Source organism: Argentina silus, assembly GCF_951799395.1.
Source record: "Argentina silus genome assembly, chromosome: 14".
Taxonomy (NCBI): domain Eukaryota; kingdom Metazoa; phylum Chordata; class Actinopteri; order Argentiniformes; family Argentinidae; genus Argentina; species Argentina silus.
In genome coordinates this window covers 5,495,871-5,508,370 of record NC_139668.1, presented here as the reverse complement: position 1 = coordinate 5,508,370, position 12,500 = coordinate 5,495,871, and the positions used below count along the sequence as shown (strand labels likewise).

Here is a 12,500-nt window from a genome sequence, read left to right as displayed (position 1 = left end):
TGCGTGTGTGTGTATGTGCGCGCGCGCGTGTGCGTGTATGTGTGTGTGTGTGTGTGTGTGTGTGTGTGTGTCTCTGCATGCGTACCACAGTGTCGGACCTGTGTGCCACTGGAGATCATGATTGTGAGCAGGTATGCCTCAGCAGCCCAGGATCATTCAAGTGCGCCTGCAAAGAGGGCTTCAGCCTCCTGGAGGATGGGCGCAGCTGCAGCTGTAAGTGTGTGCATGTCGGTCGGTTACCTGTGTGTGTGTGTGTGTGTGTGAGAGTGTGTGTGTGTGAGTGAGAGAGAGAGAGAGAGAGAGAGAGAGAGAGAGAGAGAGAGAGAGAGAGAGAGAGAGAGAGAGAGAAATGAGAAACGTGTGAGTGTGAGTGTGTGTGCGTATGTGTGTGTTCCTAATAGAACCCCCCGTCCCCCCCGCCCCCCCGTCCTCCTCCCCCCCCCTCAGCTTGCAGTAATGCAGCTACAGACGTGGTGTTCCTGATTGACGGCTCCAAGAGTGTCCGACCGGAGAACTTTGAGCTGGTCAAGAAGTGGATCAACCAGATCGTAGACAAACTGGACGTGTCCGACAGCAAGGCCCACGTGGGACTGGTCCAGTACTCCAGCGCAGTCAAACAGGTGTGTGTGTGTGTGTGTGTGTGTGTGTGTGTGTGTGTGTGTGTGTGTACAGATAGAACGATGCCCTTTCTACATAACAACACAAACAATTCAACCTCACCAAAACTAGCCCCTATCAACCCCCCCCCCCCCCCCCCCACCCCCGACCGACCGACCTAAACAGCTTCCCCCGTTCTCCTGACCTCCCTCTCTCCCTCTTTCTCTCCCTCCTTTCCTTTCCTTTCCTTTCCTCTCTCCTCTCCTCCACCTCTGCAGGAGTTCCCTCTGGGTCGTTTTAACAACAAGAAGGACCTGAAGGACGCGGTGAAGAAGATGGCGTACATGGAGCGGGGGACCATGACGGGCCAGGCCCTGCGCTTCCTGAGCGACAGCAGCTTCTCCCCCGCCGGGGGGGCCCGGCCCGGGGTGGCCAAGGTGGGCATCGTCTTCACCGACGGACGGAGCCAGGACTACATCGGAGACGCCGCCAAGAAGGCCAAGGCGAACGGTGAGCGAGATGGGGCGGGGGGGGGGCGGGGGAGGGGGCGGCGGGGTGTGTGTGTGTGTGTGTGTGTGTGTGTGTGTGTGTGCGTGTGTGTGTAAACATGCGTGTTGATCAGGTAAAACGATGAGAGAGATATGGAACCATATTGGTTTATATACAGTGTGTGTGTGTGTGTGTGTGTGTGTGTTTGTATGTTGGCCGTGGGGAATGGTGAGAGAGTGTATTTTTGCTTTACTGTGGTTTACTGTGGTTTACTGTGCAGGGTATAAGATGTACGCAGTGGGAGTGGGTAACGCCATAGAGGATGAGCTGAGGGAGATCGCCTCAGAGCCCACTGGAGAACACTACTTCTACACTGCCGACTTCAAAGCCATGACCCAGATCGCCAAGAAGCTTCAGATCAACATCTGTCAAGGTCTCCCACACACACACCCACACACACACACACACTAATTATCACACTCTGTATGCCCTGTATGCTCTGCCCTGTATGCACACACTTTTTCAGTATATGTTCACACACACACACACACACACACACACACACACACACACACACGTTTATATGAAACGCTACCAAACTCTCCCCCACACACACACACACACACACACACACACACACACACACACACACACACTCATCTGTGTCTGTTGTTTCTGTCTCCACAGAGGAGGACCCATGTGAATGTGACTCCATCGTAAAGTTCCAGAAAAAAGTAGAAGACGCCTTACAGGCGCTAACGAAAAAACATATCCTTTAAAGATAAGGGACGTGTGTGTGTGTGTGTGTGTGTGTGTGTTGTCTGATTGTGGTGGAGAATTTCTGTATGTTTGACTCTGAGTGTATGAAGAGAAATGAATAGTCCTATGCTGCGTGCGTGTGTGTGTGTGTGTGTGTGTGCATTCGTGTGTGTGTGTGTGCATACATGTGTGTGTGTCTGCCCGTGCGGTTGTTGTGGTGTCTCCTGTCCTGTGGTTTCCTTGACCATGATGTCACTGGAGGGCGTGTCGAAGAGGATCGCTGCGCTGGAGAACAAAATCGTTTGAGGACCCCCCCCCCACACACACACACACACACACCCACACCCACACACACACACACACCCCTCGCTCCTAGCCCCTGCCCCCCCCACACATCCTATTTTTACTTCCTGTAAAATACTGAAGAGGAGCCTGTGTGACCCTTGACCTATGTGCCCTGTCCTCTGTCCCCGTCCCCCCTCCCCCGTCCCCCCTCTGTCCTCCGTCTCTCCACCTCTCTATCTCCACCTGTCCATCACTGGTTTCCTTGGAGACGGAACACTGGTCGCCATGGGCAGCCTGTGTGTGTGCGTTAATTACAGTCTTCCCTCATAGGGAACTGGTGTTTGTACACTGAAGGGTCCTCTCTCTAAGGCAACCTGTGTGCGCACACTGTAAAGTTTTCCCCCCATTGGCGGCCAGTGTGTGCGCACTATAAAGTCTTCCCCGAGGGGAGCTGGTGTCTTGTCATACCCAGAGGAGCAGCACACCAGCAAAACCTGTCTGTTTGTTCTATGTGTCTCTTCCCCATCTCTCTCTCTCTCTCTCTCTCTCTCTCTGTCTGTCTCTCTCTCTCTCTCTCTCTGTCTGTCTCTCTCTCTCTGTCTGTCTCTCTCTCTCTCACACACACTCAGCTCCTCTCCCCTTTCCCTTCACTCTCTCAGCTCCTCTATGCCTTTCCCTTGTTGCCACCACACTAAGGTATCTGTTATTTTATATGGAATATATATATAAAGGTAATTTAATATAAGTTTGGTCTTATGGATACATTTGTTGATGCTTTTTTTATTTTCCTAAATAAAGATAATTCAGGAAGTATATATTGTAATATGATGAAACCATTCTGATCATGAGGTGCCCAGGTCATAAGGGATGGGCCACAGTAGGAGTACACACACACGCGCACACACACACACTTGACCGTTGATGAGAATAACGACTGGTATGTGTGACCTCACTCTTGTTACAATGTGATATACACCCAAATATTGATGTGTGTGTGTGTGTGTGAGTGAGAGAGAGAGAGAGAGAAAGAGAGAGAGAAAGAGAGAGAACATCTGTGTCTGTCTGGGTAAGTCAATGGCCATGTCTGAAAGCTCATGCTGCCTACTGTTTACTAAAAGTATCTTTTACATACTAACCATACTACATACTATTTAGAGCCTACTGTAAAATCAAATGTATGCACTTAGCGACACATTTCAACATACTACACCTCATTCATAATGAGAAACCTTCACCTGCAGCTCAACCATAGTAATTGGTTCAATGTCACTACTGCCTGCCTCCCTCAACCTGCTCCATTGAATTATGGGACTGAAATCGTAAATGGCTTCCTGAATAGTGTGCAGTGAATTCATACTACATGGAAAGACAAATCTAGTATGACATCCTGGCATTGTATACATGCTAAATTTAATGAAATTGAGTATACTGCAAAGCTTTCTAATCTTGCATCCTGAATATTAATGAGCATTCGGACATGGCCAATGGCCAAAACTCTGTTTAATCACAGAATAAAGGATTGACAGTCATGAAAAAAAAAATATATATATATATTGAACAGATATAAGAACAATTCAGACACAATAGAAATAAAAAAATCGATAAACAATCAAGTGACAACACATAATGAAAAAAAAAAAAAAAAAAAAAAAAAATGCAATATTGGACAGTCGACACGCTTTTCCATCATCAAGTGGACCAATCAAAAAACAGCCCTGAAAAAAAAAAAAATCTTCCGGATACCTGACGTCATCTGTCAGTCAAACTGATAGAGCCGGTGGGTGACGCCGGGTGAAAGCCTGTCCTCAACTGATATGAACAACCTCGTACATTCAGCGATCCCCTCAGCAAAACAGGAGGAAACCTGACTTTCTTTAACTGTTCTTCCTCCTGAAATGAAATAGCAGTAGTCACCATGACGGTGTGGAGGAGACCCGTTGGATGTTATGATCAGACTCAACTTGACAGAGATGAACTAGCCATCTGCAGCTAACCACCCTCGCATTGCCCCGTGGTCAGCTCACTCAGATGTGGGGTTGCTTCGAAGACCTAACGGTACCTAATTTCTACTTTTCGTCACACCTAGGCTACTTGATTCTACTGACAGTTGTATGTGAATACCCAAGACTGTCACATCACTGCCGAAAACTGTTAAGTTACATAGAAAACCGTTTGATGTAAACTTAGCCTAGTTGAAGGGTACCGTAAGCTGTGCAGCTGCCTGTGGACAACAGACACACACACACACACACAGCGCCACTGACACTTGGCAGAGCTAACCGGCTAGCTAGCCGACTTAGCATAGCTAGCCTCCAGCTTGTGGGACGAGGCTGACCCTGAGTCTGCCTGGCCACAGCAATGGAAGGGACAGCGAAAGGAACAGCGACGGTGCTCTGCGAGTGTACCGGAGAACGCAACGCAGACTCGGTAATCAACCCCGCCAGCCGACATCAAGCCGAACTCGAGACGGAATCCGACCCGGGACCGAACCCGAAGAGTTTCTCTCGGCTGTGCAGCAGGGACGAAGCGGAGCGGCTGTCGGCTCTGGAGGAACTTACCCAGAACGTTCTGTCCCGTTTGGGTCTGGACCGGCCCGGTTCGGCTCGGCTTGATAAGCACACGCTGCTGCAGTTGCTGCGGGTCTCTCGGTCCTGCCCGTTACCGGAGGTTCGTGAAAGGGCAGCCGAACTGCTGCGGACCGCACAGGTAAGAAGAGAAACCTGCCAATGTTAAGATCGCTTAAGAGAACCACCAAAACAGCCCAGTGTGTGTGACGGTTCTCAGTTGAATAACTATGTTAGTAAGTTAGTAACGTCAATGATTCGTTATTCAGAAACATATTCACTTCGGACTATGATGCGAACAGACGATGACTCAGTATTTTTCGCCTGTGGTGAAAACCGGTTATTATTTTTCTCGCGTCAGATGATGAGATGATGAAGAATTTCTGACTCCCGATGACAGTTAGTCAAACAGGAGTTAGTGGGTGGCAAAATTCTTGTTTTTATTTTGCATCTTGCTGTTGATTTCATCAGGCGGTGGAGGTGATGCAAGACCTCGTAGCGGTGTGCACAACAGCCGCACGACACGCCCCCTTTTCGGTGAGCCGAGGGAGCGGAGTCACACCCCCTATTCATGCGATCAAGAAACCTTGCGATCAAGAAACATATTCACCACCGACGTCCCGTTTCTGAGCGTATTTAGCCCGCGTCGTATCGATCGGTTACTGTTGGGGAATAGCACAGCGGGTATTCATGGCTATTTCTTTGGACAGTTTTTACCCGCGCCGGATGACGGTGAGTTGGAGTGCGTTGTAGTGAATCGGAACGGTTGTGCGTTATAAAAAGTAGGCGCTCATGTTAAGTGACAGTATGGTCCCGGGCTGTAGCAATGGCTGACTGTGAACATAATTGTTTCTGTAGTAACTACACTGTGGACTCTCTATCTATCCATCTATCTATCTATCTCTCTCCCTCTCTCTTTTTCTTTGTCTCCTCTCTCTCTCTCTCTCTCTCTCTCTCTCTCTCAGGAGCGAGGTGTTGAAGTACCTCAGGCTTTAGCCTCAGGTCCTAGTGCCTTCATTCCTGCAAAAGAGGTGTGTGGGTGTGTGGGTGTCATATCTACATGTATTTGTATTGTCATTGTTCTCCCCAGCTGCTGTCTTGAACTAGGTCACTCTTGAAAAATAGATTTCATCTCTATGACACACAAAAATGAGTGTGAGAGTGTGTCTCTCTGTATTCTGTGTGCGTGCGTTTGGGGTCTTGGATCTTGAAGGCTTCCACCGAGCAGGATTGATATGTTTGTAATGAGATGTTTACATTTCAGTCTAGTTTGTCTATTGTTACATTTCTTTAAGGTGTGTGTGTCTGTCTGTCTGTCTGTCTGTCTGTCTGTCTGTGACTTTTCAGGTTTTGGTGGAGGGGCCGGAACAGGAAGTCCTGATGGAAGCCTTCCTCTCATTGGGCCGTTTGGATCACCTCACAATGATGATGGCGCTGCACCCTGCCTACCTCAGCTGCTTCCTGCGGACCCAGCATGCCTTGCTGGAGCTGGATGGCCCCCTGCCCCGCCCCTGGAGGCACTACATCGTTATCATGGTAACGACACCTAACCCTCCGTCCCAAAACAACCCCCTTCGCCCCTGTCGCTAGGTTACACACTCCTGGACGGCCCCCCGAAGGCCCAGAATATCAACTGCCAGAGAGAGGGAGAGCTGGAGCTTCCGCCATTTTGAAGACGGCCATACTGTCCTTTCAGATATATGAGCTGGCATCGACAAGATTATAAATAGAACACATTATCTCAAGTATTTGTGTGTCTGTGTGTCTGTCTGTGTGTCTGTCTGTGTGTCTGTCTGTGTGTCTGTGTGTGTGTGTGTGTGTGTGTGTGTATGTCTCCAGGCGGCTGCGCGTCACCAGTGTTCGTACCTTGTGCAGCAGCACAGTGCCAGGTTCCTGGAGGCGGGGGGGGAGGACAGCTGGCTGAGGGGGCTCCAGCAGGCCCCTCCTAAACTGCACAGCCTACACACACTCAATAAGCTGCTGGCGCACAGACCCTGGCTCATCACACAGCAACACATACAGGTGAGTCACCCTCACACACACACACACACACACACACACACACACACTCTCAGTCACACATACACACACACACACACACACTCTCAGTCACACACACATACATATACATGAACACACACACATTCACTCACTCACTGACTGACACAAACACACAGACACACTCTCTCTCTCTCTCTCTCTCTCTCTCTCTCTCCCCCCCCCCCCCCCCCACACACACACACACACACACAACCATCCAGCAACACAGACAAGTACAATCCACACACACATGCACATGCCTTGTCTGTCTTACACACTTTGTGCCCAATCTCATTCACCCCCCCCCCCCCCCCCATCCCCCTCTGCAGGAGTTAGTCTGTCCCGGGGCGGAATCTCGCTGGTCATTGGCCGAGCTGATCCACGCCGTGGTTCTGATGGCGCACGCTCATTCGCTGTCCTCCTTCGCCTGGGGGTGTGGCCTGAACCCCGAGCCCGACCACACAGGGGGCCACGCCTTCCAACCCCCCTCGCCCTCCAATCCGCTCCTCCGAAGCCCTCATAGCCCTGCCCACGAGGACGGCAGGCCGGAGGTAGGTTTTGGTTTAAAGGTGTAGCGTGTCGATATTGAGCTCTAGAAGAGGTCCTCTGTGGCTCAGTCGGTGGAGCACGGCACTAACAACGCTTAGGTTGTGGGTTTGATTCCCGCTGGGACCGTATATACGCTGTAAGTCGCTTTGGATAAAAGCGTCAGCTAAATGGCATATATAAGAGGTGCCAAATTGCCCACGATGAATCGGTAGCGGTCACGATGGAGAACGTTCAGCAGAGGGCGCTGTGTTGGTCCCAAACAAAGAGCTTTCTGGAATCGGTTGTCGCGGTCGAGCGCTGGGCTTTGCGTACCTGTACGTTTTGTTTGTTTCCGTGGATTTGGACCTACAGAGCTCTGTCTATAAGTACTGGGAAAATGAAGTGTTTTGTCTTCTTTTGGCTCTATACTTTGAAATCAAACAATTACTCTGCTGTCAAGGTAGAGATTCTCAGCTTTAGTTTCAGTGTGTTGTTCAGATTGGTCGGTTAAAACTATTGATCAAATGGCCTGTTTACAAGAAGTACTCTCGCTCTCTCTCTCTCTCTCTCTCCCTCAGTTAGTGGATGGAGGGATGGAGGTGGAGGTGTTGATGAAGAGGATGGTGGAGTTACAGCAGCAGGAGGAAGAGTGCAGTCAGGAGGAGATGATCACTCGCTTCGAGAGGGAGAGGAGCGAGAGCATACCTACAGGTACACACACACACACACACACACAGCAGAGCAAGAGCATACTTACAGGTATACACACACACTCCTGCTTATACTCTGTGTGTGTGTGTGTGTGTGTGTGTGTGTGTGTGTGTGTGTGTGTGTGTGTGTGTGTGTGTGTGTGTGTGTGTGTGTGTGTGTGTGTGTGTGTGTGTGTGTGTGGGTCTACAGCGGTGGTGCGGGGAGCCCCTTCTGACCTGGTGTTGAGGTTTGTGGAAGAGCCAGAGTTCAGCTATGAGGATTTCGCCCCCCGAGGAGAACAGTCACCCCACCCCACCATGAGAGTACAGGTGTGTGTGTGTGTGGTGTTTTATAGATTTTATAGTCTGTGTGTGTGTGTGTGTGGGTGTTGTTTCTAGGTTGTATAATATGTGTGTGTGTGTGTGTGTGTGTGTGTGTGTGTGTGCAGGACTACTCGTGGGAGGACCATGGCTTCTCTCTGGTCAACAGGCTGCTGCCAGACATGGGACAACTACTGGAGGAGAAGTTCCAGGTAGAGAACACACACACACACACACACACACTTGAGTCTGTGATAGGTAGTGAAAGGGTGATGGAGAGACAGTAGCAGTAGGTTCAGTGAGAGGCATTGATTGATTGATATCTTCTCCTCCAGGTAAATGGTGGTTGATAGAAAGTGATGGAGTGATTGATGGAGTGATTGTGGTGATGGAGTGATATATGTGGTGGAGTGTGGTGCTGATAGTGGTGATGGAGTGATGGAGGTGATGGAGGGATAGTAGTGATGGAGTGATGTCCTCTCCTCTTATCTCCTAGGTGGTGTGTGGGCTGACCTACCACAGGATGGCCATGCACGAGGGAGTGGACACACACACACTCCGCAAGGCTCTCTGGAACTACATCCACTGTCTATATGGCATAAGGTCAGTCACACACACACATACACACACTATATAAATGGATGAATATTTGTGTGTGTGTGTGTGTGTTTTTCCTGACTGTGTGTGTGTGTAGGTATGATGACTATGACTATGGCGAGGTGAACGGGTTGTTGGAGCGGGCTCTGAAGGTGTTTGTGAAGACGGTAGCGTGTCACCCAGAGCAGACCACCCTCCGGATCTACACTGCCTTCTGGAGACACTTCCTCCACTCTGAGAAGGTAAGGCCTGCTTACTACCTGTCTGTCTATCCTTGTACCTGTCTGTCTGTCCTCATACCTGTCTGTCTGTCCTCATACCTGTCTGTCTGTCCTCATACCTGTCTGTCTGTCCTCATACCTGTCTGTCTGTCTTCATACCTGGTTGTCTGTCTGTCCTCGTACCTGTCTGTCTGTCCTCGTACCTGTCTGTCTGTCCTCATACCTGTCTGTCTGTCTGTCTGTTCTAATACCTGTCTGTCTGTCCTCATACCAGTGCTTCTTTTAAATGCATGAGGAGATGGCAAGTGGACACTTCTAAGGCAAGGGCAGAGAATGGGAGGAGCCAACCACCTGTCTCAGACACTGACCACCCCCCCCCCCCCCTCTCTCTCCCTGCAGGTGCACGTGAACCTGCTGCTGACGGAGGCACGCCTACAGGCTGCTCTGCTCTACACACTCCGGGCTATCACACGCTACATGACATGACAGCACTCTACAGGCCACACACACACACACACACACAAACATAAACATGACAGCACTCTACAGGCCACACACACACACACACACATAAACATAAACATGACAGCACTCTACAGGCCACACACACACACACACACACAAAAACATAAACATGACAGCACTCTACAGGCCACACACACACACACACACATAAACATGACAGCACTCTACAGGCCACACACACACACACACAGACACACACATGACATGACAGACAACACTACATACACGCTATTTTATCTGAGCCATTACATGCTACATTACATGACAACACGTCACATGCATGCAACATACACACTACATCACATGACACCACGGTACGTGTTTGCGACACCCATATGAATGTGTTTAATTTGAGTTGATCAGGTTTATCATAAGTCAATGTTTATGCTGCTGCTTCTTGTGTGCGTTGGCAGGGGGGGGATGGGGCTCTGATTGTGTGTTATTGTGTGTGTGTGTGTGTGTGTGTTACTGTGTGAAATATAAACATAAAGACCCACATCACAGTTCTGCACTGAACAGTTTCACTCGTATTCAGAGCACTAAGATGGACGCAATTGGATCAGACATGGGTTTAAAGATATTTGAAATACTTTCAAATACTTGCATTATCTGGAGTGCCAGATGGGCGAAGTTTCGCACTTTGGGACTAATTCAATTGGTTCCACTGTGCCAAGTAAACTTAAATCAAGCACTGAGTTGGATACACCCCATATCACAGCCTAGGACTGTTTTTTTTTACTGTTGTGTGGACCCCAGTTAGAGGTTACCATGGTAACAGCTAACGGCAATCCAAACACACAAAATGTAAGAAATTAAAAATCTGGATAATTGGTATGATATAAAGTGGAATATGCTGCCTACCACCGCCCCCCACACCCCCGTTGCTGTATTTTTAATTTAATTGTTCATGTTTGGTTGAAGTTCAGTTTAATTTAAATACCTCATGCTTCGGCTCCTATCTCTGAAAATTGTTACTGTACTGTAGGCATTTGTCGCAGTGACTACTGCAATATTCTCCCTATCTGTAGCATACAGAGATTTCGAGGTTGATTCCTGTATTTTTATGTACAATAAAATGTATTTTGTTATCAAAATCAACACGTTGTTTGGCTGGTGTTTTTTTTCTTTCTGTCTATTAATAAAACACAGTCTGGTAGGCCTATGTGCAATACGGTTTTCCAGTCTCTGTTAAATTGCATTCCAGAAAACTGCATGGGCCGTTTTATTGCACGGTTCAACGCTAATACCAGAATGTTGCATTTATCAACAGTCTGCTGTATTTTTATTGTAGCTGTAACAAAACGGGGGGGGGGGGCTGGTGGTGGTATGTATGCATCCACTCCTACCTGTCCCATTAAGGTCGTAGTGCTCATTGTGTTCGTGCCATCTCTAAAACTCAAAACATCCGAGTTAGAATTCACATACGTTATTTGCGTAGAGCAAATTAGGTGATTCTTCATCTTTGAACCTTTCCATCAAGTCGGAAATTTCCGAGTTTCCTATTTCCGAGCGAACTTGAATGGCGCATCCACGGGGTGGAGACAAAGGCATGGCGTTATCCATCACTGGCCGTCCAAAACATCAACTTTCAATCAACTTGTTTTATTATAGGCTAGGATAGGACGACCTTGTTCGAATACATAGACAAACGTCCTCGTCTCCTAGAGGTTGTCATTGATCTGACAATGGGTTGTCGCTTGTCGTGAAATCCTTGCTTTCACCTATCCAGTCTGTTAGATCAGTGACTGAATAGGTGAAAGCAAGGATTTCACGACGATAACGGGAGGGAGGGGTGGCGGTATATTTGATTGTTCGAACGGGGCCCGATAACGTTAGCATAGGCTTTGAACTGGCCTTGCCTGAAACGGTTGACTTGCCTTAAGCGTTGGTATTATAATACACGGATATCACACTTTACACATTGCCCTTCCTGTCTTCTCACCCGACGCCCGTGCGCCCTCACTCCTCGCTCAATATGAATGTGAGCAACAGTTAGATGTGGGAGTGCGTGTTTTGCTAGATGGTAGAGAAAGAAAGACTATGAAATATTAAAACTATATCAGATAAGATCCCGGAATTTGTTACGAGAGAAAAAGAAAAGAGACAGCCCAGAGAGAGTGGGCGAGCCTGGGGTGCGCGCTTTTAGTAAGAGGTGGCGGACTCGGTGCGCGCTGAATCCAACCCTTCCGGACAGAGAAAGAGCGCGCCGCCACATCCCCTCCCGTGAGGAGCGACCACCGGTCACCGTCCCATCTTGCGGGCTTCTCAGTGCTTCTCTGGTGTTGATCCGTCACTCCGCCAGCCCGTGGGAATAACGGGCGACTCGCCACGCGCATTCCGGTAAGTCAGTGAATGTTTCGCAATCTCAATGTAAACGAGTGTTTTAATGTTAAAGGGAAATCTAAATAGAGTTTAAACTGGTGTTTTAATGTTAAAGGAGTGAGTGTAGCCTGTGTTCATGAATGGCAATATAGTAGCCTAACAGGTTAGGTTCTCCTTTGTTGTGTCAACCTTCAGAAAACGACATGTCCCACAGCATAGTGTGTCATATACAGTATAATAAGCCTATTGTACCTGTGTGCGCATTGGCTTGTTTGTGTGAGACAAGAGTTTGGTTGATGATTTATTCAGTCTGCGGCGACTTTGGGTGAAAACAGTGAGATCAGAGTTCTAGTTGGAGGGGAGTTCAGGGTTGTATTGCGTTAAACTGTCCTATTTAACGGTTTTCCGGGCCATTGTAGCACGGCCACCGAGACTCTAGCCTACCTGCTGCCTCTAACGGCTCCCCACCAGTTCTCTAGGTCTCTACCGGTGGGACACCACTCCCACTTCTCCCCGCCACCGTTGTTACCTGAGACAGTTAGTAAGCCAGCCAGTCATTTAAA

General features: G+C 48.8%; 4 protein-coding genes across 6 annotated transcripts in view; 3 read left to right on the top strand and 1 right to left on the bottom strand.

Annotated features, from left to right (window-relative positions):
• matn1 (matrilin 1) overlaps positions 1–2,311 on the top strand; it is a 7,130-nt gene extending 4,819 nt beyond the window's left edge. Inside the window, exons 5-10 of one of the 2 annotated variants that reach the window (XM_083685193.1) lie at positions 91–213; positions 448–620; positions 876–1,107; positions 1,367–1,519; positions 1,774–1,854; positions 2,102–2,311. In XM_083685193.1, the coding sequence (XP_083541319.1) occupies positions 91–213; positions 448–620; positions 876–1,107; positions 1,367–1,519; positions 1,774–1,854; positions 2,102–2,151 (812 nt within the window). In that variant the 3' untranslated portion in view covers positions 2,152–2,311. The remainder of the gene's footprint in view (positions 1–90; positions 214–447; positions 621–875; positions 1,108–1,366; positions 1,520–1,773; positions 1,855–2,101) is intronic. The other variant, XM_083685194.1, reaches the window with a different exon arrangement.
• Positions 1–12,500, bottom strand: part of zcchc17 (zinc finger, CCHC domain containing 17) — a 173,666-nt gene that overhangs the window by 92,582 nt on the left and 68,584 nt on the right. The window lies entirely within an intron of this gene.
• Positions 3,922–10,713, top strand: sesn2 (sestrin 2). 2 transcript variants are annotated; one of them, XM_083684870.1, is made up of 11 exons: positions 3,922–4,836; positions 5,660–5,725; positions 6,042–6,230; positions 6,534–6,716; positions 7,064–7,285; positions 7,841–7,973; positions 8,163–8,281; positions 8,401–8,484; positions 8,769–8,875; positions 8,967–9,111; positions 9,490–10,713. In XM_083684870.1, the coding sequence occupies exons 1-11, from the start codon at positions 4,489–4,491 to the stop codon at positions 9,574–9,576; spliced, it is 1,683 nt and encodes a 560-aa protein (XP_083540996.1). In that variant the 5' UTR covers positions 3,922–4,488; the 3' UTR covers positions 9,577–10,713. The 2 variants fall into 2 exon arrangements, with proteins under 2 accessions (XP_083540996.1, XP_083540997.1); XM_083684871.1 differs by lacking the exon at positions 3,922–4,836 and adding an exon at positions 5,098–5,426.
• The window catches only part of yrk (Yes-related kinase), a 19,638-nt gene continuing 18,776 nt past the window's right edge, over positions 11,639–12,500 (top strand). The window contains 1 exon segment of the mRNA XM_083684743.1: positions 11,639–11,955. The gene's annotated coding sequence lies outside the window, so the exon portion shown is untranslated.